This window comes from Psittacula echo (genome assembly GCF_963264785.1).
Source record: "Psittacula echo genome assembly, chromosome: 26".
NCBI classification, from domain to species: domain Eukaryota; kingdom Metazoa; phylum Chordata; class Aves; order Psittaciformes; family Psittacidae; genus Psittacula; species Psittacula echo.
Genome location: NC_137761.1, coordinates 3449493 through 3476908, shown reverse-complemented (window position 1 = coordinate 3476908; position 27416 = coordinate 3449493). Strand labels below are relative to the sequence as shown.

The following is a 27416-nucleotide window of genomic DNA, read 5'->3' as shown; positions in this document are numbered from 1 at the left end:
TTGCAGGCAGGAGCCCTCATCCCTGCCCCATTGCAGGCAGGAGCCCCCATCCCTGCCCCATTGCAGGCAGGAGCCCTCATCCCTGTCCCGTTGCAGGCAGGAGCCCTCATCCCTGCCCCATTGCAGGCAGGAGCCCCCATCCCTGCCCCATTGCAGGCAGGAGCCCCCATCCCTGCCCCATTGCAGGCAGGAGCCCCCATTCTCCCCTTTCCCACCTCCCCAGTGCCGGCAGCGCCGATGCCGCAGGCACCGCCTTGGGCCCCACGTTCCCCTCCCATCGGCCCCGTTTCCTTCCTGCCCCGTTCCCCGCCATGGCCTCCGGCAGCAGCGATGCTCTGGGGGGTCCCCCCATGGCCGGGGGCCGGGACCGCATCCTGCGGGTGCTGGAGGAGCTTTCGGCGCTGGAGCTGCGGCGCGTGAAGGCGGCGCTGAACCAGGCGCCGGTGGCGGCCGGGTACCGGACCGTGCCCCGCGGCAGGATGGAGGCGGCCGACGCGCTCGACCTGACCGACCTCATCGTGGGGCACTATGGGGAGCGCTATGGGGTGGCGGTGATGGGGGAGGCGCTGAGGAGCATCCAGAGGAGGGACCTGGCCGAGTGGCTGCTGCGGGATGGTGGTGAGAGGGGGTGGGTTGGGATGGGATGGGTTGGGATGGGATGGGTTGGGATGGGATGGGTTGGGATGGGATGGGTTGGGATGCGATGGGTTGGGATGGGATGGGATGGGTTGGGATGCGATGGGTTGGGATGGGATGGGGATGGGGATGGGATGCGATGGGTGGGATGGGATGGGATGAGTTGGGATGGGATGGGTTGGGATGCGATGGGTTGGGATGGGATGGGATGGGTTGGGATGCAATGGGTTGGGATGGGATGGATGGGATGGGTTGGGATTGGATGGGGTGGGATGGGATGGGTTGGGATATGATGGGTTGGGATGGGATGGATGGGTTGGGGTGGGATTGGATGGATGGGATGGGTTGGGATTGGATGGGATGGGTTGGGGTGGGATGGGATGGATGGGATGGTTGGGATTGGTTGGGATGGATGGGTTGGGGTGGGATGGGATGCACTGTGTTGGAATGTGTTGCTTTGGGATGTGTTAGGTTGGGATGTGTTACAAAGGGATGGGATGGGTTGCGTTGGGATGTGCTGTGTTGGGATGTGTTAGGATGGGATGCGTTAGGTTGAGAAGGGTTGAGATGGGATGGGTTGTGTTGGGGAGGGTTGGGATGTGTTGTGTTGGGATGTGTTACGATGGGATGTGTTGGGATGTGTTAGGATGGGATGTGTTGGATGTGTTACGATGGGATGTGTTGGGATGTGTTAGGATGGGATGCGTTGGGATGTGTTAGGATGGGATGTGTTGGATGTGTTGGATGTGTTGGGATGGGATGTGTTGGGATGTGTTACGATGGGATGTGTTGGGATGTGTTAGGATGGGATGCGTTGGGATGTGTTAGGATGGGATGTGTTGGATGTGTTGGATGTGTTAGGATGGGATGTGTTGGGATGTGTTAGGATGGGATGTGTTGGATGTGTTGGGATGGGATGTGTTGGGATGTGTTAGGATGGGATGTGTTGGGATGTGTTAGGATGGGATGCGTTGGGATGCGCTGTGCTGGGAAGCATCACGCCACGTGCCCAGGTGCCGCCCCCCCTCATTGGGCAGCGGCCCCTGAACCCCTTCCCCCTTGGCAGCCGCTGCCCGCCCCGCCGATGACGCCGCCGATGACGCCGCCGATGACGCCGCCGATGACGTCACGCGGTTCGTGCTGCGGCACCGCGCGGCGCTGGTGCAGGGGGTGCGGGCGGTGGCGCCGCTCCTGGACCGGCTGCAGGCGCGGGGCGCGCTCAGCGCCGAGGCCGCGGCCGCCGTGGCCGCCGGGGCCACCCCGCAGGAGCGGATGCGGCGGCTCCTGGACACGGCCCCGGGCTGGGGCCGCGGCGGCCACGGCTGCTTCCTGCGGGCCCTGCGGGAGCTGCAGCCCTGCCTCATGGAGGAGCTGGGGCCGCCCTGAGCCACCGCAGCCCCGCCGGGCCCATGGGTACCCCCGTGCCTGTGGGACCCATTGGGTGCCCCAATCCCTATGGACCCATTGGGTACCCCCATCCCTATGGACCCATTGGGTGCCCCCATCCCTATGGACCCATTGGGTGCCCCCATCCCTATAGGACCCATTGGGTACCCCCATCCCTATAGGACCCATTGGGTGCCCCCATCCCTATGGACCCATTGGGTACCCCCATCCCTATGGACCCATTGGGTGCCCCCATCCCTATGGACCCATTGGGTGCCCCCATCCCTATAGGATCCATTGGGTACCCCCATCCCTATAGGACCCATTGGGTGCCCCCATCCCTATAGGACCCATTGGGTACCCCCATCCCTATAGGACCCATTGGGTGCCCCCATCCCTATAGGACCCTTTGGGTGCCCCAATCCCTATGAGACATCTTGGGTGCCCCAATCCCTATGGACCCATTGGGTGCCCCAATCCCTATAGGACCCATTGGGTGCCCCAATCCCTATGAGACATCTTGGGTGCCCCAATCCCTATGGACCCATTGGGTGCCCCAATCCCTATGGACCCATTGGGTGCCCCAATCCCTATAGGACCCATTGGGTGCCCCCATCCCTATGAGACATCTTGGGTACCCCCATCCCTATAGGACCCATTGGGTACCCCCATCCCTATGGACCCTTTGGGTACCCCAATCCCTATGGACCCTTTGGGTGCCCCCATCCCTATAGGACCCATTGGGTGCTCCCATCCCTATAGGACCCATTGGGTATCCCAATCCCTCTAAGACCCCTTGGGTACCCCCATCCCGATGGAACCCCTTGGGTGTCCCCATCCCGATGGGGCCCATTGGGTACCCCCATCCTGGCACCAGGACGGGGACCCCCCGTGTCGGGGTGCACCCATGGAGCTGGGGCACCCAGGAAGCAGTCGGGGGTTGGGGGGGGGACCCTGGGTCCGAGATGAAGCTTTTATATGGGAGGGTGCCCGCAATAAACCTGGCCTGGAACCGTGCCCGGGTGCGGCGAGGGCTGGGGGGGACACCGGGGTGCAGGCAGGGTGCAGGCAGAGCCGGGCACAGGGGGCCCCACTGGGTTGAAGGGACACAGGAGAGGACCCACACCAAGGGGTTTAGGGGGGCCCAGTGTGTTGAGAGGAGCCCGTTGGGTTGAGGGCACAGGGTACAGGCAGGGCCCAGGGTGCAGGCAGGGCTCAGGGTGCAGGCAGGGCTCAGGGCTCAGGCAGGGCTCAGGCCGGTTCGCGGCAGGGCACCAGGCGCACGCGGAAGGGCGGGCAGCGCAGCACGGTCCCTGCGCGCACGCGCAGCGATGGGAGCAGCCCCGGCGCCGGCGGCTCCAGGCGGAATTCCCGCAGGATCTGGCCCAGGAACACGAAGAGCTCGGCCCGGGCCAGCGCCTCCCCCAGGCAGGAGCGAGCCCCGCACCCGAACGGCAGCAGCGCCCGCAGCGGGGCCCCCGGAGCCAGGAACCGCTCTGCGGGGGGACCCCAAGGGGTTAAAGGGACCCCAAGGGTTGAGGGGACCCCAATGGGTTAAAGGGACCCCAAGGGTTGAGGGGACCCCAAGGGGTTAAAGGGACCCCAAGGGTTGAGGGGACCCCAATGGGTTAAAGGGACCCCAAGGGTTGAGGGGACCCCAGGAGTTAAAGGGACCCCAAGGGTTGAGGGGACCCCAATGGGTTAAAGGGACCCCAAGGGTTGAGGGGACCCCAAGGGGTTAAAGGGACCCCAAGGGTTAAAGGGACCCCAAGGGGTTAAAGGGACCCCAAAGGGTTGAGGGGACTCCAAGGGTTAAAGGGACCCCAAGGGTTGAGGGGACCCCAAGGGTTAAAGGGACCCCAAGGGTTGAGGGGACCCCAAGGGGTTAAAGGGACCCCAAGGGTTAAAGGGACCCCAGGGGGTTAAAGGGACCCCAAAGGGTTGAGGGTACCCCAAGGGTTAAAGGGACCCCAAGGGTTGAGGGGACCCCAAGGGGTTAAAGGGACCCCAAGGGTTGAGGGGACCCCAAAGGGTTAAAGGGACCCCAAAGGGTTGAGGGGACTCCAAGGGTTAAAGGGACCCCAAGGGGTTAAAGGGACCCCAAGGGTTAAAGGGACCCCAAGGGTTGAGGGGACCCCAAGGGGTTAAAGGGACCCCAAGGGTTGAGGGGACCCCAAGGGGTTAAAGGGACCCCAAAGGGTTAAAGGGACCCCAAGGGGTTAAAGGGACCCCAAGGGTTGAGGGGACCCCAAGGGGTTAAAGGGACCCCAAGGGTTGAGGGGACCCCAAGGGGTTAAAGGGACCCCAAGGGTTAAAGGGACCCCATGGGTTAAAGGGGCCCCAAGGGTTGAGGGGACCCCAAGGGGTTAAAGGGACCCCAAGGGTTAAAGGGACCCCAAGGGTTGAGGGGACCCCAAGGGTTGAGGGGACCCCAAAGGGTTAAGGGGACCCCAAGGGTTGAGGGGACCCCAAGGGGTTAAAGGGACCCCAAGGGTTGAGGGGACCCCAAAGGCTTAAAGGGACCCCAAGATCAGGGAGGGGACCCCAAGGGGTTTTGGGGACCCAAAGGTGCTGAAGGGACCCCAAGGGCTGAGGGAGCCCTGGTATCCAGGAGGAACCCAGCCAGAGGGGGCTCAGGGCACCCCAAGGGGTCTCGGGGCCCCCTCACGTCCGGGCCGTACCGGGCAGGAACTCCTCGGGGTGGTGCCAGAGCTCGGGGTCCTGATGCGCGGCCAAGAGGTTGGGGACCAGGATGGAGCCGGCGGGCACCGGGAGCCCCCCGAGGCTGCAGGGAGAGGGAGCGCGGGCAGGGGGCGCTGCTGAGCCCCGCCGGGCCCGCCCCGGGCCGGGCCCTACCTGGTGCCGCGCCGGGCGCAGTGCGGCAGCGCCAGCGGGGCCGGGGGCCGCAGCCGCAGGGTCTCGGTGACCGTGGCCTGGAGCAGGGGCAGGCGCCGCGCGTCCGCGGCCTGGGGCTGGGCCCCCGGGGGCAGCTCCCGGCGGAGCTCAGCGCGGAGCCGCTCCTGCAGCTGCGACACGGGGGGGGGAAGTGGGGCACACGTGGGGCACACGTGATACATGCGTGAACATGTGGTACATACGTGAGGCGTACGTCGTACATGTGTTACATGCGTGATACATGTGTGTTACATATGTGATACATGTGTGTAACATGCGTGATACATGTGTGTTACATATGTGATACATGTGTGTAACATGCGTGATACATGTGTGTTACATGCGTGATACATACGTGTTACATGCGTGATACATGTGTGTTACATGCGTGATACATGTGTGTTACATGTGTGATGCATGTGTGTTACATGCGTGATACATACGTGTTACATACGTGATACATGTGTGTTACATGCGTGACACATGTGTGTTACATGTGTGATGCATACGTGGTATATGTGTTACGTGGTACATAAGTGAAGCATATGTGGTACATGTGTGTTATATGTGTTACATGATACATCTGTGTTACACACGATACATGTGTGTTACACACGTGTTACATGCGATACATGTGTGTTACACACGATACAGGTGTGTTACATATGTTTTACGTGTGTTACAGGCATGCTACATATGTGTTACATACGTGATTCATGTGTGACACAGGCCTGTTACATACGTGATACAGGTGTGTTACAGACGTGTTACATGTGTGATACAGGTGTGTTACGTTACATCATGCGTGTTGAACTCATCACACCTGTAACATGTCACACGTCACATGTCACATCACCAACATCACCCACCTCCCCTCTATCACCCCCCCATGCGTGTCACACACGTGTCACACGCAGCACGCGGCCTCTGCGAGGGGGGGGAACAAAGGGACCAAGGAGCCACAGGGGGACACGGACATGGATGGGACATGGATACAGATGGGACATGGATGGGACATGGATACAGATGGGACAGGGACATGGATGGGACAGGGACACGGATGGGACAGGGATGGGACAGGGACATGGATGGGACATGGATGGGACACGGATGGGACATGGACACGGATGGGACAGGGACACGGATGGGACATGGGCATGGATGAGACAGGGACATGGATGGGACATGGACACGGATGGGACAGGGACACGGATGGGACATGGATGGGACATGGATGGGACATGGACACGGATGGGACATGGACACGGATGGGACATGGATGGGACATGGATGGGACATGGACACGGATGGGACAGGGACACGGATGGGACATGGGCATGGATGAGACAGGGACATGGATGGGACATGGACACGGATGGGACAGGGACACGGATGGGACACGGATGGGACATGGATGGGACATGGACACGGATGGGACATGGACACGGATGGGACATGGATGGGACATGGATGGGACATGGACACGGATGGGACAGGGACACGGATGGGACAGGGACACGGATGGGACAGGGACACGGATGGGACAGGGACACGGATGGGACATTGACACGGATGAGACAGGGACATGGATGGGACATGGACACGGATGGGACATGGACACGGATGGGACATGAACACGGATGAGACAGGGACATGGATGGGACATGGACATGGATGGGACATGGACACGGATGGGACATGGATGGGACACGGATGGGACATGGATGGGACATGGACACGGATGGGACATGGATGGGACACGGATGGGACATGGATGGGACATGGACCCGGATGGGACATGGATGGGACACGGATGGGACAGGGACACGGATGGAACATGGATGGGACATGGATGGGACCCGGATGGGACATGGATGGGACATGGATGGGACATGGATGGGACCCGGATGGGACATGGATGGGACACGGATGGGACATGGACCCGGCTGGGAGCCGGGTACCTCGGGCCGGTGCAGCAGGAAGGCGATGGCCCAGGCCAGCGCCGCCGCCGTGGTCTCGGTGCCGCCGATGAAGAGGTCCACGAGGGCCATGTGCAGGCGGGGGGGGCTCAGGGGGGGGCCCGGCCTCGAGGGGTCCCGCAGCGCCCCCAGCACCGTGTCCCGGGGGGGGCAGGGGCACTCCTGGGGGGGGCAGAGCGGGGCCAATGGGGGCCAAGGGCAGAGGGGACCCCCCATGGACATTGGGGCCCCCCATGGATATTGGGGTCCCCCCCATAGACATTGGGGTCCCCCCCATAGACATTGGGGCCCCCCCATGGATATTGGGGTCCCCCCCATAGACATTGGGGTTCCCCCCATAGACATCGGGGTCCCCCCCACAGACATTGGGGTTCCCCCATAGACATCGGGGTCCCCCCCCATAGACATTGGGGTTCCCCCCATAGACATCGGGGTCCCCCCCCATAGACATTGGGGTTCCCCCCATAGACATTGGGGTCCCCCCCATGGACATCGGGGTCCCCCCCCATAGACATTGGGGTTCCCCACATAGACATCGGGGTCCCCCCCATAGACATCGGGGTTCCCCCCATGGACATTGGGGCCCCCCCATGGACATTGGGGTCCCCCCATAGACATTGGGGTCCCCCCCCATAGACATCGGGGTTCCCCCCATGGACATTGGGGCCCCCCCATAGACATTGGGGTCCCCCCCCCACCTCGTGCTTCCGGATCTGGGCCCCCACGAAGGCGTCGCGGAGCTCCACGAGCTCCAGGAGCTTCCGGAGCCCCGGCTGGGGCAGGGCCTGAGGAGGGACCCGTAGAGAGAGACCCCCCCAGGCCCATAGATCCCCCCCAGCCCCACAGATCCCCCGCAGCCCCACAGATCCCCCCCCAGCCCCACAGATCCCCCCCAGCCCCACAGATCCCCCCCCAGCCCCACAGATCCCCCCCAGCCCCATAGATCCCCCCAGCCCCATAGATCCCCCCCAGCCCCATAGATCCCCCAGCCCCATAGATCCCCCCAGCCCCATAGATCCCCCCAGCCCCATAGATCCCCCAGCCCCATAGATCCCCCCCAGCCCCATAGATCCCCCAGCCCCATAGATCCCCCCCAGCCCCATAGATCCCCCCCAGCCCCATAGATCCCCCCCAGCCCCACATCCCCCCAGCCCCCCCTCCCCCCCTCACCCTCAGCGCCGGCAGCAGCTCCAGCGCCCGCAGCGAGCCCCTCCCCCACAGCTCGAGCAGCTCCAGGACGCAGCGCGTGAAGCCCCGGACCTCGGCCGCGGGGGGGAGCTGGGGGGGGAGGGGCAATGGGAACCCCCAAAATCCCCCCTCCCCCCCCCATGTCGGGATCCCCCCCCTCCCCCCCCATGTCCGGGTCCCCCCCCCTCCCCCCCCATGTCGGGGTCCCCCCCCTCTCCCCCCCCATGTCGGGGTCCCCCCCCCTCCCTCCCCCATGGCGGGGTCCCCCCTCCCCCCCCCCATGTCGGGGTCCCCCCCCTCCCCCCCCATGTCGGGGTCCCCCCCCTCCCCCCTCATGTCGGGGTCCCCCCCCCCCTCCTCCCCCATGTCGGGGTCCCCCCCCCTCCCCCCCATGTCGGGGTCCCCCCCCCTCCCTCCCCCATGGCGGGGTCCCCCCCCTCCCCCCCATGTCGGGGTCCCCCCCCCTCCCTCCCCCATGGCGGGGTCCCCCCTCCCCCCCCATGTCGGGGTCCCCCCCCCTCCCCCCCCCATGTCGGGGTCCCCCCCCTCCCCCCCCCATGGCGGGGTCCCCCCTCCCCCCCATGTCGGGGTCCCCCCCCTCCCCCCCCCATGGCGGGGTCCCCCCCCCTCCCCCCCCCATGGCGGGGTCCCCCCTCCCCCCCCGTTACCAGCTCCCCAAAGAGGAGGCCCCCGATGGTGCTGCACGTGTGGAAGGCGAAGACCTCGAAGGGGTCCAGGGGGGCCCCCCCGTGGGAACGGAGCTCCTGGGGGGGAGGGGTGGAAAGGGGGTTATGGGGGAGGGGATGGGGGGGCACGGGGGTCACTATGGGGCTTTATGGGATCTCTATGGGTTCTCTATGGGGCTCTATGGGATCTCTATGGGTCTCTATGGGGTCCCTATGGGGCTCTATGGTGCTCTATGGGTTCTCTATGGGTCTCTATGGGGTCCCTATGGGGCTCTATGGTGCTCTATGGGTTCTCTATGGGGCTCTATGGGTCACTATGGGGCTCTGTGGGGCTCTATGGGGCTCTATGGGTCCCTATGGATCCCTATGGGGCTCTATGGGTTCTCTATGGGGCTCTATGGGTCCCTATGGGGCTCTATGGGGCTCTATGGGTCACTATGGGGCTCTATGGGGCTCTATGGGGCTCTATGGGTTCTCTATGGGGCTCTATGGATCCCTATGGGGTTCTATGGGTTCTCTATGGGGCTCTATGGGACTCTATGGGTTCTCTATGGGGCTCTATGGGTCCCTATGGATCCCTATGGGGCTCTATGCCGTCTCTATGGGACTCTATGGGTTCTCTATGGGGCTCTATGGGTCCCTATGGATCCCTATGGGGCTCTATGGCGTCTCTATGGGGCTCTATGGGTTCTCTATGGGGCTCTATGGGGCTCTATGGGGTCCCTATGGGGCTCTATGGGTTCTCTATGGATCCCTATGGGGCTCTATGGGTTCTCTATGGGGCTCTATGGGGCTCTATGGGGTCTCTATGGGGCTCTATGGGTCCCTATGGGGCTCTATGGGTTCTCTATGGGGCTCTATGGGTCCCTATGGGGCTCTATGGTGCTCTATGGGTTCTCTATGGGGCTCTATGGGTCACTATGGGGCTCTATGGGTCCCTATGGGGCTCTATGGGTTCTCTATGGGGCTCTATGGATCCCTATGGGGCTCTATGGGTTCTCTATGGGGCTCTATGGGGCTCTATGGGGTCTCTATGGGGCTCTATGGGTCCCTATGGGGCTCTATGGGTTCTCTATGGGGCTCTATGGGTCCCTATGGGGCTCTATGGTGCTCTATGGGTTCTCTATGGGGCTCTATGGGTCACTATGGGGCTCTATGGGTCCCTATGGGGCTCTATGGGTTCTCTATGGGGCTCTATGGGTCCCTATGGGGCTGTATGGGGCTGTCGCTCACCTCCCTCAGGCCACGCCCCCTTTTCCGAAGCTCCGCCCCCAGCCGTGACCCCGCCCTCGCCAGCGCCCCCCGCGTGGCCCCGCGCTGCAGCCGCCAGCCCGGGGAGGGGGCCCCGAGCGCCAGGTCCCGGCCCCCCCGCGACACCAACGGGGCTGGGGGGGGCAGCGGGGTTATGGGGGGGCAGGGACCCCATAGGGACCCCCCTGCCCCATAGACCCCATAACCCCGCCAGCCCCATAGACCCCTTCAGCCCCATAGAACCTTCCCAGCCCCATAGACACCCCCCTGCCCCATAGATCCCATAACCCCCCCAGCCCCATAGACTCCCTTAGCCCCATAGAACCTTCCCAGCCCCATAGACTCCTCCAGCCCCATAGACTCCCCCCAGCCCCATAGACCCCCTCAGCCCCATAGACTCCTCCCAGCCCCATAGACCCCCCCAGCCCCATAGACTCCTCCAGCCCCATAGATCCCCCAGCCCCATAGACCCCCTCAGCCCCATAGAACCTTCCCAGCCCCATAGACACCCCCCTGCCCCATAGATCCCATAACCCTTCCAGCCTGATAGATCCCCTCATAGACCCTCTCAGCCCCATAGACCCCCCGACCCCATAGATCCTCCAGCTCCATAGAACCCTTCCAGCCCCATAGCCCCCATAGAACCCCCCAGCCCCATAGAACCCTTCCAGCCCCATAGCCCCCATAGACACCCCAGCCCCATAGAACCCTTCCAGCCCCATAGCCCCCATAGAACCCCCCAGCCCCATAGAACCCTTCCAGCCCCATAGAACCCTTCCAGCCCCATAGCCCCCATAGAACCCCCCAGCCCCATAGAACCCTTCCAGCCCCATAGCCCCCATAGAACCCCCCAGCCCCATAGAACCCCCCCATTACCCAGGTAGCTCGGGGGCCGCCCCAACCAATCCCCCCAGTGCCGGGCCAGCGCCTCCCGGATGGTCCCGGCCGAGCTCAGCACCAGCACATCTGGGGGGGGGGAGAAATGGGGGAGACCCCAAAATAGTGGGGGGAGAGACCCAAAATGGGGGGAAACAGACCCAAAATGGGGTGGGGGGGACCCCAAAATGGGGGGGAGGGGGTTAAAATGGGGGGGACCCAAAGAGGGGGAGACCCCAAAATAGGGGAGGAAGAATCCAAATAGGGGGGACCCCAAAGTAAGGGGGGGGATTCAAATGGGGGGGACCCCAAAACTGGGGCACCCCAAAAAGAGGATGGGGGGGTTCCATAAGGGTTGAATTGGGGGGGGGTGTCAGGGTCGATTTTGGGGTACACCCCCCCCAAATAACCCCCTCAATGGACTCACCTCGCCCCCCGACGCGCATGCGCAGGACGGGCCCCTGGCGGCGGGCGAGGCGAGCGAGGTGCAGCGCCCCCTGCGGGTGCAGCAGGTGCAGCGCCCCCCAGCGCCCGGCCAGCGCCAGCGCCAGCGCCAGCAGCGCCGGGAGCAGCAGCAGCGGCAGCAGCGGGGCCGCCATGGCGGGGGGGGGGCACCGGGTGCGATGGGGTCTAAATAGGGGGGGGGAACCCCCAAAGCCACGCCCACAGCAAGCTCCGCCCCCCAGTGGGTGTTTATTGGGGGGGGTCCCCAATAGCGGGGATTTGGGGGGGCTCTAAATGGAGGGGTCCCCAATAGGGTCCTATAGAGGGGTTAAAGGGGGGACATGGGGGGGTCCCCAATAGGGGGGTTTTGGGGGGGGGGTCTAAATGGGGGGTCCCCAATGGGGTCCTATAGAAGGGTTAAAGGAGGGGACATAGAGGGGTCCCCAATAGGGGGGTTTTGGGGGGGGTCTAAATGTGGGGGTCCCCAATAGGGTCCTATAGAGGGGTTAAAGGGGGCACATGGGGGGTCCCCAATAGGGTCCTATAGAGGGGTTAAAGGGGGCACATGGGGGGTCCCCAATAGGGTCCTATAGAGGGGTTAAAGGGGGGACATGGGGGGTCCCCAATAGGGTCCTATAGAACAGTTAAAGGGGGGATGTGGGGGGGGACATGGGGGGGGGGGAGGCCTCCACGTCACCACCGGTTGGGGACCCAAGGCAATGGGGAGGGGACAAGGACAAGGACAAGGCCAGTGCGTCACGGGGGGGGGGGGACAAGGACATGGGGGGGGACCCACCTTGGGGGGGGAGACACAAGGATATGGGGGGGGGGATTGGATGCCCTGGAGTGAATTGGGGTGCCTGGGGGGGGGAAGGGGGATTTGGGGCTGGTTTGGGGTAGTTTGGGCTGGTTTCGTGTGGTTTGGGGTAGTTTGGGGTGTTTGGGGGGGCCCTGCGGAGGTCTTGGGGGTCTACGGGGACCATGGGGGATGTTAGGGTCCTCTGGTGTCCTTGGGGTCCCTATGGGGCTCTATGGGGTTCTATGGGGCCCTATGGGGCTCTATGGGGTTCTATGGGGTTCTATGGGGCTTTATGGGACTCTATGGGGTTCTATGGGGCTCTATGGGTTCTATGGGGCCCTATGGGGCCCTATGGGGCTCTATGGGGCTCTATGGGGTTCTATGGGGCTTTATGGGGCTCTATGGGGTTCTATGGATCTCTATGGGGGGCCGTAGGGGGCCTAAGGAGGTCAAGGAGATGTTTGGGGTTCCAAGCGCAGTTTTTGGACCCTATAAGTGAGGTCTTAACCCTAAAAGGGGGGCTTTGAGCCCCGGGAATGGGCCTTAAAGCAGGGTCTGGGCATTAAGCCACTTAATGTCCGAAAACTGCGGATTTGGGGTGGAAAATTGAGGATTTGGGGTGGAAAACTGCGGATTTGGGGTGGAAAATTGAGGATTTGGGGTGGAAAACTGCGGATTTGGGGTGGAAAACTGCGGCCTTGAGCCGTCAAAGGGAAGGTTTGGCTGGGACAAACCAGGGGCTGGAGCCGAAAGCTGCGGCTCTTTGGGAACAAGCGGGATTTGGGGCTCGGGAACCCGGGAATTCCGGCCTTGGGAAGCGGGGGTTGGGAAGGCACCGAGGAGGCGGCAGGAGGAGAATTCCCTAAGGAAGGAGCTGAGCGCTCAAAGGAGGCTTCGGGAAGCGGCGCTTCCCGTGGGAGCTGCGGCATTCCCGTCGGGAACGGGGAGCGGGAGGGCAGCGAGGATGCGGGGGAAGGCGCCGGCAATGGGCCCCATCCTGCACAGGCGCAGAGCGGGGGGAGTGAGCGGCGCTGGTTGGATACCGAGCCCGACTGCGACATCGATTGGACATCGATTGGACATCGATTGGACATCGATTGGATATCGATTGGATATCGATTGGATATCGATTGGACATCGATTGGATATCGATTGGATATCGATTGGATATCGATTGGACATCGATTGGATATCGATTGGATATCGACTGGATACCGATTGGATATTGATATTGATTTGGACATTGATATTGATTTGATATTGGTATTGATTTAGATATTGATATTGATATCGATTTGATACTGATTTGATATAGATATTGATATTGGTATCTATTTGATACTGATTTGATATTGAGTTGGACATTGATATTGATTTGATATTGATATCGATATTGATTTGATATTGATCTTGATTTGATATTGATATTGATTTGATACTGATTTGATATAGATATTGATATTGGTATCTATTTGATACTGATTTGATATTGACTTAGACATTGATATTGATTTCATATTGATATCGATATTGATTTGATATTGATCTTGATTTGATACTGATTTGATATTGATATTGATATTGGTATCTATTTGATACTGATTTGATATTGACTTGGACATTGATATTGATTTCATATTGATATCGATATTGATTTGATATTGATTTGGACATTTATATTGATTTTATATTAATATTGATTTGATATTGATTTAGATATTGATATTGATTTGGATATTGATATTTATATCGATTTGATATTAATTTGGATATTGATATTGATTTGATATTGATTTCGCTATTGATTTCGATATTGATTTGGATATTGATATTGAATTCGATGTCTATATTGACATTGATTTTGATGTTGATTTCGGTATCGATTTTGACCTTGATGTGGATCTCGATTTTGATTTGGATCTCGATCTTGATGCTGATATCGGTTCTGATTGATCTTGATGCCGGCATTGATTCTCGTATTGATGCTGATCTTGATCTCGATGCTGATCTTGATTCTGACGTCGGCTCTGACGTCAGCTTCGCCATTGATGACGCAACCCCCCCCGGCCGCAAGCGGAGCGAAGGGAGCCGCTTCCGGCTGCTCCGCCCCGCGGGACAGCGGCACCGGGGCCGCGCTGACGTCACAGAGCCCGCTCCGGCGGCACCGGCGCCATGGCCCCCCCCCGCCTCCTGCTCTGCCTCCTCCTGGCGCTGCGATCCCGGACGGCTCCGGTGGCCGCGGGCCCGGGACGGGAGCGGGGAGCGGGTGCGGCCCTTGGGGGGGGCGGGGGGGGGGAGAGAAGGAACCGGGCGCGCCCCCAGGTCCAGCCCCTGCCGGGACCCCTCCACCGGAGCGGGGGGGCTCCGGGCCCCGTTGGCCGCGGCAGGGATGGGGCAGCTCCGGCTCCTCCGGTCCCAGCTCCCGGCGCCCCCCCCCGGAGGGGATTCCTCAGGTCCAAGCCCCTTGCCCCATCCCTGCGCTCCCTGATGGAGCCCCCCCCTGCATCCCTTGTGCAGCGTCCGAGTGAGCACGGGGGCACCCCCTGGACCGGCTCCTTTGGATGCAGCCCATAATAGTCCGTGGCAATGCAGGTCCGTGGCCCAAGGGACGCACAGGGGTAACCGGCTGCAGCCTTCCCACAGCAATCCCGTGCTTTGCCTTGGAATTCCTCTTTGAGCTCCTGATCCCTGCTTGCTTCCCAGATGCCGGCATCGTCGGGGCTGAGCGAGCTGCGCACCTGCATCCCAGCGCTGAGCCCTGGCAGCCCAGGGGTAAGCTGGCAATGTCCGGTCAATGGGAACCGCGGGTACTGAGCCGTGATCGGCTGGAGGGATCACATTGAGGGCGAGAATGCAGCCTTCCAAGGGATTCCTCTGTCAGGAATTCCCCTTCTTCCAGGGCAAGAGGCTGGGAAGGATGCTCTGAGGCTGCTCCATCCGCTCCCATGTCCTGGGAAGGATGCTCTGAGGCTGCTCCATCCGCTCCCAGCCGCATCCCTGCAGCACCGGACCCCTCTCCCTGTATCCGGGTACCACTTTGTGGCCTGGATCCCTTCCCATGCCCACAGATCCCTAAGGAGGAAGGGTTCACAGCAGGATCCGAGCCCTCGCTGTGGCCCCATTCCATGTCCTGGGAAGGATGCTCTGAGGCTGCTCCATCCGCTCCCATGTCCTGGGAAGGATGCTCTGAGGTTGCTCCATCCGCTCCCATGTCCTGGGAAGGATGCTCTGAGGCTGCTCCATCCGCTCCCATGTCCTGGGAAGGATGCTCTGAGGCTGCTCCATCCGCTCCCATGTCCTGGGAAGGATGCTCTGAGGCTGCTCCATCCGCTCCCATGTCCTGGGAAGGATGCTCTGAGGCTGCTCCATCCGCTCCCATATCCTGGGAAGGATGCTCTGAGGCTGCTCAATCTGCTCCCAGCCGCATCCCTGCAGCACCGGACCCCTCTCCCTGTATCCGGGTACCACTTTGTGGCCTGGATCCCTTCCCATGCCCACAGATCCCTAAGGAGGAAGGGTTCACAGCAGGATCCGAGCCCTCGCTGTGGCCCCATTCCATGTCCTGCTGCGGTGCTGATGCCTCACGGGTGCTTGGTTGCAGATGGAGCCAGGGTATGGAGCTTCCCGGAGCCTCTCCAGCACCTTGTGCGCGGTCCCAGCTGGCGCCTCACCGGTGAGTCCTGGTTCCCCCCTGGAATTGAGCCTCCCGCGCTCCGTGAACGCCTCAGGAGCTGACGCAGGGCAGGATTCCCAAAAGGAGCCTGAAAGGCCCAAAGGAGATCCTGGAAAACCCCGGAGAAAGCAGCATCCGGATGGGGCATCCCCGTCCCACAGCAGGAAGGGAGCAGGCTCCGCACCCCACACCTTGTCCAGCGCTGGGCCTGCTCCTGCTCGTGCTCCACAGCTCCCAGGGGCACCATTGGTGGCCAGAGCTGCTTTGGGATGCAGATGTCGGGATGCAGATGCTGGGATGCAGATGTCAGGATGCAGATATCGGGATGCAGATATCGGGATGCAGATATCGGGATGCAGATGCTGGGATGCAGATGTCAGGATGCAGATGCTGGGATGCAGATGCTGGGATGCAGATGTCAGGATGCAGATGCTGGGATGCAGATGCTGGGATGCAGATGTCGGGATGCAGATGTCGGGATGCAGATGCTGGGATGCAGATATCAGGATGCAGATATCGGGATGCAGATATCGGGATGCAGATATCGGGATGCAGATATCGGGATGCAGATGCTGGGATGCAGATGTCAGGATGCAGATGCTGGGATGCAGATGCTGGGATGCAGATGTCGGGATGCAGATGTCGGGATGCAGATGCTGGGATGCAGATATCAGGATGCAGATATCGGGATGCAGATGCTGGGATGCAGATGTGGGATGCAGATGTTGGGATGCAGATATCGGGATGCAGATGTTGGGATGCAGATATCGGGATGCAGATGCTGGGATGCAGATGTGGGATGCAGATGTTGGGATGCAGATATCGGGATGCAGATGTTGGGATGCAGATGTTGGGATGCAGATATCGGGATGCAGATGTTGGGATGCAGATGTTGGGATGCACATGGAGCACACTGTGATCATCCCCCAGAGCACTTCACGTGTGTCCGAGTCCCTCCTGCCCCACACAATAACGCGGCTCCGCTCCCTCCTGCCCCACACAATAACGCGGCTCCCGTCTCTTGTGCTGCAGGCGCGGAGGCTGCGATGGGGACGGGGGCTGCGAAGCGGCCGCGGCTCCCCCAGCGCTCCCTATGGGCAGGCGCGGCCGCCCTGGCGCTGCTGCTCCTGGCGCTCTTGGCCTCCTGCATCCTCATCTCCCGGCTCCGGCACCAGTGAGGCCCCGTTCCCATGGGATGCTCCCTTGGCAGCGCTCGGAGCCGGAGGAGCTCCGGGTCCTTCCCGTCCCATCCCATCCCTGAGGTTTCTGTGCCCCGTTTGTACAGGAAGAGCCGGGCAGGAGAAGCAGCCCCGGGGGATGCTGCCGGTACCCACGGGAGCAAGGAGCAGGGGATGGATAACGGCGAGGAGCCGGCCCATGGGATGCTCAGCGCCGGCTCCTTCGCAGCGGAGCTGGTCCATGCCTACAGGCTCAGGGGCACGGAGCCCCTGCCCGCCTGCTCCAAGCGCTCCATCAGCGACGGAGCCGCGGAGCCCTGGATATCCCTGGATTCGCCCCAACCCGAGCCCTTCTGGTGCCCCTGCCACCAGTTCCAGCAGGGATACTGCACCTCCGAGGAGGAATCCTGCTGGGAGCAGGAGTAAACGCCTCTGAACCTGATGGCTCTGGGGCTGGAACCGGCGCCACGGGCCGGGGGGACCCGGCTCCCAAAAGGCACAACCGGGATCAAGCGGGAAGAGAGGAGCGATCCCGCCGGGAACGGGCGCTTTGCTTGGATGCTCCCGCCCCCCAACCCCCGTGTTCCCCATATCCCTGCATAACCTGGAAGCGCATTCCCCGCTCTCAGGAAGGATGGGGCTGGATCCGCACCGCATCCCCCCCAGCGCAACAACGGGGTCTCGGCTCCCCTCTATGGGGCAGCAGCGCTTTAATGGGGGGGGGGGGGGGGGTCAGAAGCATCGCTCCGCGTCCGGCACGCGCGCATCCCGCAGCTCCTGCAGCCGCCGCAGCACCGGGCCCAGCTCCCGCTGCCCCGCGCTCCGGTTCTCCCGCGTCCGGATGCTCACGGTGCCGCTCGCCCGCTCCCGGGCTCCCACCACTGCAATGGGGGGGGGGGGGGGAAAGGGGTGAATGTGGTGCCCCCCCCCCCCCCCCCCCATAGCAGCTCCCGGTGGGGTTTGGGGGGTCCTGGATCCGTGCCCCCCCCTTACCCAGCTGGAAGTTGTACTGGGAGAGCTGGGCCCTGCGGATCTTCCTGGCCAGGGTGGCCCCGGGGTCTGCGTCCAGGTCGGCCACCAGGCCCCCCCCCCGCAGCACGGCCTGGACCTGGGGGGACGGGGGGGAGATGGGGATGGGGGGAGATGGGGGGACATGGGGACACATGGGGGGATATGGGGATATGAAGGGATATGGGGATGGGGGGGGATATAGGGACATGGGGGCAAATGGGGATGGGGGGATATGGGGATATGTGGGGGACATGGGGGGTATGGGGGGATATGGGAGGGACATAGGGATATGAAGGGATATGGGAGATATGGGGACATGGGGATATGGGGGTATATGAGGGCTATGGGGACATGGGGGACATGGGGGAAATGGGGGGATATGGGAGGGACATAGGGATATGGGGCTATGGGAGGGGATATGGGGGGCATGGGGGGAACATGGGGCTATGGGGGGTCCATGGGGGCCCCGCTCACCTCCCGGGCGTACCCCTCGACGTCGGGCGCCTGCGGGATCACCATCACCTGCATTGGGGAGAGCCACAGGGGCCTGCGGGACAGGGGGGCCATGGGGGGGCTGCTCCCCCCCAGCATCCCCGCAGGGATGGGGGGGCCCTGGGGGGGGGTTTGGGGGTCCCGTCCCCCCCCCCTCCCCTCACCAGCGGCCGCCGCAGCTCTCGGCCAGCACCGCCAGGAGGCGCTCCACGGAGCCCAGCACCGCGCGGTGCAGCAGCACCGGCCGCAGCGGGGACCCCCCCGCGCTGGGGGCACAAAGGGGGGGGAACCTCAGCACCGAACCTGAACCCCCCCAACCCTGACCCCCCCCAATCCCAGTCCTGGCCCTGCCTCAATTCTGACCCCAACATCCCCATTCCCATCCCCCCATCCCCATTCCCATCCCATTCCCCTCCCCCCATCCCCATTCCCGCCCCCATCACCATTCCCATCCTCCCATCCCCATTCCCATCCCCCCATCCCCATCCCCATTCCCATCCTCCCATCCCCATCCCCATTCCCATCCCCCCATCCCCATTCCATCCCCATTCCCATCCCATCCCCATTCCCCTCCCCCCATCCCCATTCCATCCCCATTCCCATCCCATCCCCATTCCCCTCCCCCCATCCCCATTCCCATCCCCCCCATCCCCATTCCCGCCCCCATCCCCATTCCCATCCCCCCCATTCCCATTCCCCTCCCCCCCATCCCCATTCCCATCCCCATTCCCATCCCCATTCCTGCCCCCATCCCCATTCCCATCCCCCCCATCCCCATTCCCATCCCCATTCCCATCCCCATTCCCATCCCCATTCCCATCCCCATTCCCACCCTCATTCCTGCCCCCATCCCCATTCCCGCCCCCATCCCCATTCCCATCCCCCCCATCCCCATTCCCCTCCCCCCCATCCCCATTCCCACCCCCATTCCCGCCCCCATCCCATACCTGCTGTACTGCAGCCCGAACCTCTCCGGCAGCTGGAAGTCCAGTTGGATGGTGCCGCACTGGTGCTGCCTCCCCAGCGCATCCCGGATCCGGATATCGATCTGTCGGGAATCACCCGGGGGGGGTCCCAAAGGGTCCCGGTTTGCCCATTCTGGGCCTCCCCCCCAAAACCCTCTCACCTTGGGGCCATAAAAGGCTCCATCACCAGGACTCAGCTCCCAGGGGTGCCCGAAGGTGCCGAGGCTCCGCTCCAGGATCTATGGGGACAAGGGAGGGATTTAGGGACAGGAATGGGGGTGATACCGGGACGGGATGGGGACACGGGGGTGATGCAGGCCATGGCCACGGGGTGACACCGGGATGGGATGGGGACACGGGGGTGATGCAGGCCATGGCCACGGGGTGACACCGGGATGGGGACACGGGGGTGATGCAGGCCATGGCCACGGGGTGACACCGGGATGGGGACACGGGGGTGATGCAGGCCATGGCCACAGGGTGACACCGGGATGGGGACACGGGGGTGATGCAGGCCATGGCTCCCAGTGCACGCCGTAGGGGTCATCAGGGGGTGCCACCAGACACAAGGAGGGGACCCCATGTGTGTCCCCCCCCCTCACCTTCTCCGCACGGTCCCAGGTCTCGGGGTCCCCCAGGAAGCCCTGGGGCCGCGTGGCCAGCGCCATGCGGAAGGTGAAGCCCAGCACCCCATAGACCTTGCGCACGAAGTCCAGGCAGGCGCCGATCTCCTGCTCCAGCTGCGGGGTGAGGACCAAAGGGGATGCGGGGGGGGGCGAGCAGGGGGGCCCGGTGGGGATGCAGGGATGGGAGCGGAGGGGCCCGGGACCTGCTCCATGGTGCAGAAGATGTGGGCATCATCCTGCTGGAAGCGCCGCACCCGCGTCAGCCCCGTCAGGGTCCCCGGGGGTTCGTTGCGGTGCAGGACCCCGAAGTCTGCCAGGCGCAGGGGCAGCTCCCGCCAGGAGCGCGGGCGATGGGCGAACATCAGGCTGGGGATGCAGGCAGGGATGAGGATGCTTGGAGCGGTACCCAGGGGGTACCCGGGTGGAGATGAGGATGCTCAGAGCGGTACCCAGGGGGTACCCGGGCAGGGATGAGGATGCTCGGAGCGGTACCCAGGGGGTACCCGGGCGGGGATGAGGATGCTCGGAGCGGTACCCAGGGGGTACCCGGGCGGGGATGAGGATGCTCGGAGCGGTACCCAGGGGGTACCCGGGCGGGGATGAGGATGCTCGGAGCGGTACCCAGGGGGTACCCGGGCGGGGATGAGGATGCTCGGAGCGGTACCCAGGGGTACCCGGGCGGGGATGAGGATGCTCGGAGCGGTACCCAGGGGGTACCCGGGTGGGGATGAGGATGCTCGGAGCGGTACCCAGGGGTACCCGGGCGGGGATGAGGATGCTCGGAGCGGTACCCAGGGGGTACCCGGGCGGGGATGAGGATGCTCGGAGCGGTACCCAGGGGGGTACCCAGGTGTGTCCCCCCGCCCCGCGGGTATCCCCGTGCTCACCAGTGAGCGGGGCAGTTCATGGGCTTGAGGGACAGCGCCTCGGGGCCGGCGGAGCAGGAGAAGATGTTGGGGCCGTAGTGGTGCCAGTGCCCCGAGAGCTCCCAGAGCCGAGGGTGGAAGAGGTTGGGGGTCACCACCTCCAGGAAGCCACGAGCGCGGTACTCGCTCTGCAAGGGGGGGGAGATGGGATAGGGATGGGGATGGGGAGAAGGTGGGGATGGAGACAGGGATGGGGATGGGATGGGAATAGGGTTGGGATGGGGATGGCAACAGGGATGGGGATGAGATAGGGGCAGGATGGGGATGGAAATAGCAATGGGGATGGAATGGGGATAGGGTTGGGATGGGGATGGAGACAGGGATGAGGATAGGATGGAGATAGGGATGAGGATAGGATGGGGATATGGTGGAGATGGGGATAGGGATGGAGATAGGGTGGGGATGGAAATGGAAACAGGGATGGGGACAGGGGAGGGATAGGGTGAGGATGAGGTGGGGATGGGGATGGGATGGAAATAGGGTGGGGATGGGGATGGAAACCGGGATGAGGATGGGATGCGGATAGGGTCAGGATAGGGATGGAGATAGGCATGGGTGCAATGGGGATGGGTGCAACGAGATGGGTACAATGGGGATGGGTGCAATGGGGATGAGTGCAGTGGGGATGGGTGCAATGGGGATGGGTGCAATAGGGATGGGTGCAGTGGGGATGAGTGCGATGGGGATGGGTGCAATGGGGATGAGTGCGATGGGGATGGGTGCAGCGGGGATGGGTGCAGTGGGGATGGGTGCAGCGGGGATGGGTGCAGCGGGGATGGGTGCAGTGGGGATGGGTGCAGCGGGGATGGGTGCAGTGGGGATGGGTGCAGCGGGGATGGGTGCAATGGGGATGGGTGCAGCGGGGATGGGTGCAGCGGGGATGGGTGCAATGGGGATGGGTGCAGTGGGGATGGGTGCAGTGGGGATGGGTGCAGTGGGGATGGGAGCAGCGGGGATGGGTGCAGTGGGGATGGGTGCAATAGGGATGGGTGCAGTGGGGATGGGTGCAGTGGGGATGGGTGCAGTGGGGATGGGTGCAGCGGGGATGGGTGCAATGGGGATGGGTGCAGCGGGGATGGGTGCAGCGGGGATGGGTGCAGCGGGGATGGGTGCAGTGGGGATGGGTGCAGCGGGGATGGGTGCAGCGGGGATGGGTGTAGCGGGGATGGGTGCAGTGGGGATGGGTGCAGCGGGGATGGGTGCAGTGGGGATGGGTGCAGTGGGGATGGGTGCAGTGGGGATGGGTGCAGTGGGGATGGGTGCAGCGGGGATGGGTGCAGTGGGGATGGGTGCAGTGGGGATGGGTGCAGCGGGGATGGGTGCAGTGGGGATGGGTGCAGTGGGGATGGGTGCAATGGGGATGGGTGCAATGGGGATGGGTGCAGCGGGGATGGGTGCAGTGGGGATGGGTGCAGTGGGGATGGGTGCAGCGGGGATGGGTGCAGTGGGGATGGGTGCAGCGGGGATGGGTGCAGCGGGGATGGGTGCAGTGGGGATGGGTGCAGCGGGGATGGGTGCAATGGGGATGGGTGCAGCGGGGATGGGTGCAATGGGGATGGGTGCAGCGGGGATGGGTGCAATGGGGATGGGTGCAGTGGGGATGGGTGCAGCGGGGATGGGTGCAGTGGGGATGGGTGCAGCGGGGATGGGTGCAGTGGGGATGGGTGCAATGGGGATGGGTGCAGCGGGGATGGGTGCAGTGGGGATGGGTGCAATGGGGATGGGTGCAGTGGGGATGGGTGCAGTGGGGATGGGTGCAATGGGGATGGGTGCAATGGGGATGGGTGCAGCGGGGATGGGTGGCCCAAAGGCCAAGCCTCGTTTCTCCCCCCCCGACCGAGGCCCCAGTGAGCCGGGGCCCCCGTACCCGGATGAACTCCACCAGCGCGTTGTAGATGTGGGCGCCGCGGGGCAGGAAGAAGCAGCTGCCGGGGCTGAGCTCGTGGAAGAAGAAAAGCTCCTGCTCCTGGGGGGGGACAGGGGTGGCACCGGGGGGGGGACACAAGGGGGGGGCACTGGGGGGGTGGTACCGGCTCTGACCCTGCCGATGCGGCGATGGTCCCTGAGCGCCGCCTGCTCCTGCGCCCGCTCCCAGCGGGACAGATCCTGGCCGCTGGGGAAGGCGACGGCAGCGACGCGCTGGAGGGAGCCGGAGCCCGGCCCGCGCCACAGCGAGGAGGAGCTCTGGGGATGGGAGAGGGGGTGACCCACGGCTGCTGACCCACAGCCTGCCCCATAGCACCGCCCCATAGCACAGCCCATAGCCCTGCCCCATAGCCTGCCCCATAGCATGCCCCATAGCACTGCCCCATAGCCCTGCCCCATAGCCTGCCCCATAGCCTGCCCCATAGCACTGCCCCATAGCACAGCCCATAGCCCTGCCCCATAGCCTGCCCCATAGCATGCCCCATAGCACTGCCCCATAGCCCTGCCCCATAGCCTGCCCCATAGCCTGCCCCATAGCACTGCCCCATAGCACAGCCCATAGCCCTGCCCCATAGCCTGCCCCATAGCACTGCCCCATAGCCTGCCCCATAGCCTGCCCCATAGCACTGCCCCATAGCCTGCCCCATAGCCTGCCCCATAGCACTGCCCCATAGCCTGCCCCATAGCCTGCCCCATAGCACTGCCCCATAGCCTGCCCCATAGCCTGCCCCATAGCGCAGCCCCACCCCGGCCGTACCGACAGGATGCGCAGGGCCGCGATGAGCCCCGTGTGCCGCAGGAGGGGCCCGCGGCAGAGCTGGAGCTGGGGCCCGCACCTGAGGGGGAGCAGAGGCTGGGAGGGGGGCACGGAAAGGGCCCCCCCCCCGGAGCCCCCGCGCTCACCTGTAGAGAGAGAGCAAAGGGGATGGCGCCGCCTCGAGCTCCTGCAGCTGGAACCGGTTGTGCTGCGGGGAGGGGAGACACCGGGACCAAGGACACCGATCCCATTGACACCGCTCCCATTGACACCGTTCCCATTGACACCGCTCCCATTGACACCGCTCCCATTGACACCGATCCCATTGACACCGCTCCCATTGACACCGTTCCCATTGACACCGGTCCCATTGACACCGGTCCCATTGACACCGATGCCATTGACACCGCTCCCATTGACACCGGTCCCATTGACACCGATCCCATTGACACCGATCCCATTGACACCGCTCCCATTGACACCGGTCCCATTGACACCGGTCCCATTGACACCGCTCCCATTGACACCGCTCCCATTGACACCGCTCCCATTGACACCGTTCCCATTGACACTGATCCCATTGACACCGGGACCAAGGACACTGCTCCCATTGACACCGTTCCCATTGACACCGATCCCATTGACACCGGGACCAAGGACACTGCTCCCATTGACACCGCTCCCATTGACACCGTTCCCATTGACACCGGTCCCATTGACACCACTCCCATTGACACCGTTCCCATTGACACCGCTCCCATTGACACCGCTCCCATTGACACCGCTCCCATTGACACCGCTCCCATTGACACCATTCCCATTGACACCGCTCCCATTGACACCGCTCCCATTGACACCGCTCCCATTGACGCCGCTCCCATTGACGCCGCTCCCATTGACGCCGCTCCCATTGACGCCGCTCCCATTGACACCGCTCCCATTGACACCGCTCCCATTGACACCGCTCCCATTGACACCGTTCCCATTGACACCGATCCCATTGACACCGGTCCCATTGACACCGCTCCCATTGACACCGCTCCCATTGACACCGCTCCCATTGACGCCGTTCCCATTGACGCCGCTCCCATTGACGCCGTTCCCATTGACGCCGTTCCCATTGACGCCGTTCCCATTGACACCGCTCCCATTGACACCGTTCCCATTGACACCGTTCCCATTGACACCGATCCCATTGACACCGCTCCCATTGACACCGCTCCCATTGACACCGCTCCCATTGACACCGGTCCCATTGACACCGCTCCCATTGACACCGCTCCCATTGACACCGTTCCCATTGACACCGCTCCCATTGACACCGCTCCCATTGACACCGCTCCCATTGACACCGCTCCCATTGACACCGCTCCCATTGACACCGTTGCCCCCCCTGCTCCATCCCGGGCCCTTTCCTCACCTCCAGCAGCTCCCGGAGCCGCTCTCTCGGTGCCTCGAGGCGCTCGAAGCGGTGCCCGGCGCGGGCGAAGGCAGCGCAAGCCCCTTCCAGCGCCTGCAGGTCCCCGCGCGGCACCGTCCTTGGGTGGGGGGACACGCTGGGATGTGTGGGGCAGCCCCATAGCAGGGGATGGGGGGGCGGGGGGGGGTTAGGTCCTTGCTGCCCCCCTCGTACCGGTCGCCCATGTGCACGTCGCAGTGGAAGCCGTCCTCGGTGGCGCTGGCCCGGCAGAATGTGGCCCCATAGAACTGCTCCAGCACCGCCGCCAGCACGAAGGCACCCGAGCGCCAGAAGGCCTGGGGGCAGGGGGGGCAATGGGGGCTATGGGGTACATGGGGGGTGTCGGGTACAAGGGGGATGAGGGCACAAGGAGGGCTATGGGGCACAATGGGGGATGTGGGGCACAAATTGGGGATGTGGGGCACAAGGGGGGGATGTGGGGCACAAGGGATGTGGGGCACAGGGGGGGATGTGGGGCACAAGGGATGTGGGGCACAAGGCGGTTGTGGTGCACGGGGGGGATGTGGGGCACAAAGCGGGGTGTGGGGCACAAGGCGGATGTGGTGCACGGGGGGGATGTGGGGCACAAAGCGGGGTGTGGGGCACTGGGGTAGATATGGGGCACAAGGGATGTGGGGCACAAGGGATGTGGGGCACTAGGGTAGATGTGGGGCACAAGGGATGTGGGGCACTGGGGTAGATATGGGGCACAAGGGATGTGGGGCACAAGGGATGTGGGGCACTAGGGTAGATGTGGGGCACAAGGGATGTGGGGCACAAAGCGGGGTGTGGGGCACAAGGCGGATGTGGTGCATGGGGGGGATGTGGGGCACAAGGGATGTGAGGCACTGGGGTAGATGTGGGGCACAAGGGATGTGGGGCACAAAGCGGGGTGTGGGGCACAAGGCGGATGTGGTGCATGGGGGGGATGTGGGGCACAAGGGATGTGAGGCACTGGGGTAGATGTGGGGCACAAGAGATGTGGGGCACAAAGCGGGGTGTGGGGCACAAGGGATGTGGGGCACAAGGGGGGATGTGGGGCACAAGGGATGTGGGGCACAAGGGGGGATGTGGGGCACAAGGGATGTGGGGCACAAGGGGGCGCTATGGGGCGCGAGCAGCCCCCCCACCTCTCGCCCCTCGGCCGAGCTGAAGTCCAGCAGCTCCAGGTCGCTGTCGCCCTCCAGCGGCTGCTCCAGGTCCTGCAGGGCCCCGTTCACGCGGGCCACGAGCGCCGCCTCCGCCGCCCTGCGGGACACGGGCACACGTGGAGGCGCTACGGAGCTCTATGGGGCTTTACGGGGCTCTATGGTCCCTATGGGGTCTCTATGGGGTCCCTATAGGTCTCTATGGGGTCTCTATGGGGCTTTATGGGGTCTCTATGTGGCTCTATAAGGTCTTTATGGGGTCTCCATGGTGTCTCTATGGGTCCCTATTGGTCCCCATGGGTCTCTATGGTCCCTATGGGGCTCTATGGAGGTCTCTATGGGTCCCTATGGGGCTCTGTGGGTCCCTATGGGGTCTCTATGGGGTCTCTATGGTCTCTATGGGGTCTCTATGGTCTCTATGGGTCTCTATGGTCCCTATGGGGTCTCTATGGTGTCTCTATGGGTCTCTATGGGGTCTCTATGGGTCTCTATGGTCCCTATGGGGTCTCTATGGGGTCCCTATGGGGTGTCTATGGGGCTCTATGGGTCCCTGTGGGGCTCTGTGGGTCCCTATGGGGTCTCTATGGGGTCCCTATGGGGCCGCACCCGAGCTGCGCAGCCACCACGTAGGGCGTGGTCTGCAGGGCCCGGCCGGGCAGGAGGCGGCCCCCGGGCAGCGCGATGCGGATGGGGGCGCCGGGGGCGGGGCGGCCGCTTCCGGTGCTCCCGTTCCCGGTGCTCCCGGTCCCGTTCCCGTTCCCGTCGTTCCCTTCCTGGCGGAGCCGCTGGAACAACCGGAACCGGTCAGGATCGGGCCCGGAGACCTGGGAACAGGGGTCAAAGGTCAAAGGTCACGGCGGGAGGGGCGGGGCCTGGTCCCGGTAAGGGGGGGGGGGGGGGGGGGGAGGGGGCGCACCCGGTACCGGCGCGGGGCTCCCGCGAGCAGCAGCGCCCTGGGCGCACGCGTCATGACGTCAAGCTCCGCTCCTTCCGGCGCCGCGCTAAGACGTCAGTGGGCGTGGCCCACCCGAGAGAAGCAGCCAATCCGCTTTGAGGGGCGTGGCCACAGCGCACAAGCCCCACCCAGGGGGCGGAGCCTGCGTGTTAGGTGTCCC

At 63.4% G+C, this 27416-nt stretch overlaps 3 protein-coding genes across 8 annotated transcripts; 1 reads left to right on the top strand and 2 right to left on the bottom strand.

Moving 5' to 3' along the window:
* The first annotated feature begins 341 nt into the window (after nt 1–341).
* LOC308230186 (apoptosis-associated speck-like protein containing a CARD) lies at nt 342–2910 on the top strand. Its single transcript, XM_080634750.1, has 2 exons — nt 342–618; nt 1703–2910. Exons 1-2 carry the CDS (start codon nt 351–353, stop codon nt 2020–2022), a joined length of 588 nt encoding a protein of 195 aa, XP_080490876.1. The 5' UTR covers nt 342–350; the 3' UTR covers nt 2023–2910.
* A 232-nt stretch (nt 2911–3142) lies between these two features.
* Nucleotides 3143–11496, bottom strand: CYP21A2 (cytochrome P450 family 21 subfamily A member 2; the record flags this gene model as incomplete). The annotated part of the gene is made up of 10 exons (XM_080634901.1): nt 3143–3518; nt 4704–4807; nt 4879–5048; nt 6879–7058; nt 7595–7681; nt 8067–8174; nt 8753–8848; nt 10004–10155; nt 10898–10987; nt 11325–11496. 10 exons carry the CDS (start codon nt 11494–11496, stop codon nt 3274–3276), a joined length of 1404 nt encoding a protein of 467 aa, XP_080491027.1. The 3' UTR covers nt 3143–3273.
* A 6196-nt stretch (nt 11497–17692) lies between these two features.
* On the bottom strand, nt 17693–27356 carry TARS2 (threonyl-tRNA synthetase 2, mitochondrial; the record flags this gene model as incomplete). Of its 6 annotated transcripts, XM_080635057.1 has the most annotated exons (18): nt 17693–17872; nt 17985–18099; nt 18477–18549; nt 18659–18760; nt 19442–19542; nt 19621–19698; nt 20062–20199; nt 20289–20451; nt 20973–21139; nt 22879–22977; nt 23052–23195; nt 23695–23773; nt 23841–23902; nt 25115–25232; nt 25328–25449; nt 26284–26401; nt 26908–27125; nt 27218–27356. In XM_080635057.1, 18 exons carry the CDS (start codon nt 27269–27271, stop codon nt 17724–17726), a joined length of 2100 nt encoding a protein of 699 aa, XP_080491183.1. In that variant the 3' UTR covers nt 17693–17723. The 6 variants fall into 6 exon arrangements, with proteins under 6 accessions (XP_080491183.1, XP_080491181.1, XP_080491182.1 ...); XM_080635055.1 differs by lacking the exon at nt 23841–23902 and having other exon boundaries at nt 22879–23195; XM_080635056.1 differs by lacking the exon at nt 23841–23902 and having other exon boundaries at nt 20062–20190; nt 22879–23195.
* Nucleotides 27357–27416: the final 60 nt, after the last annotated feature.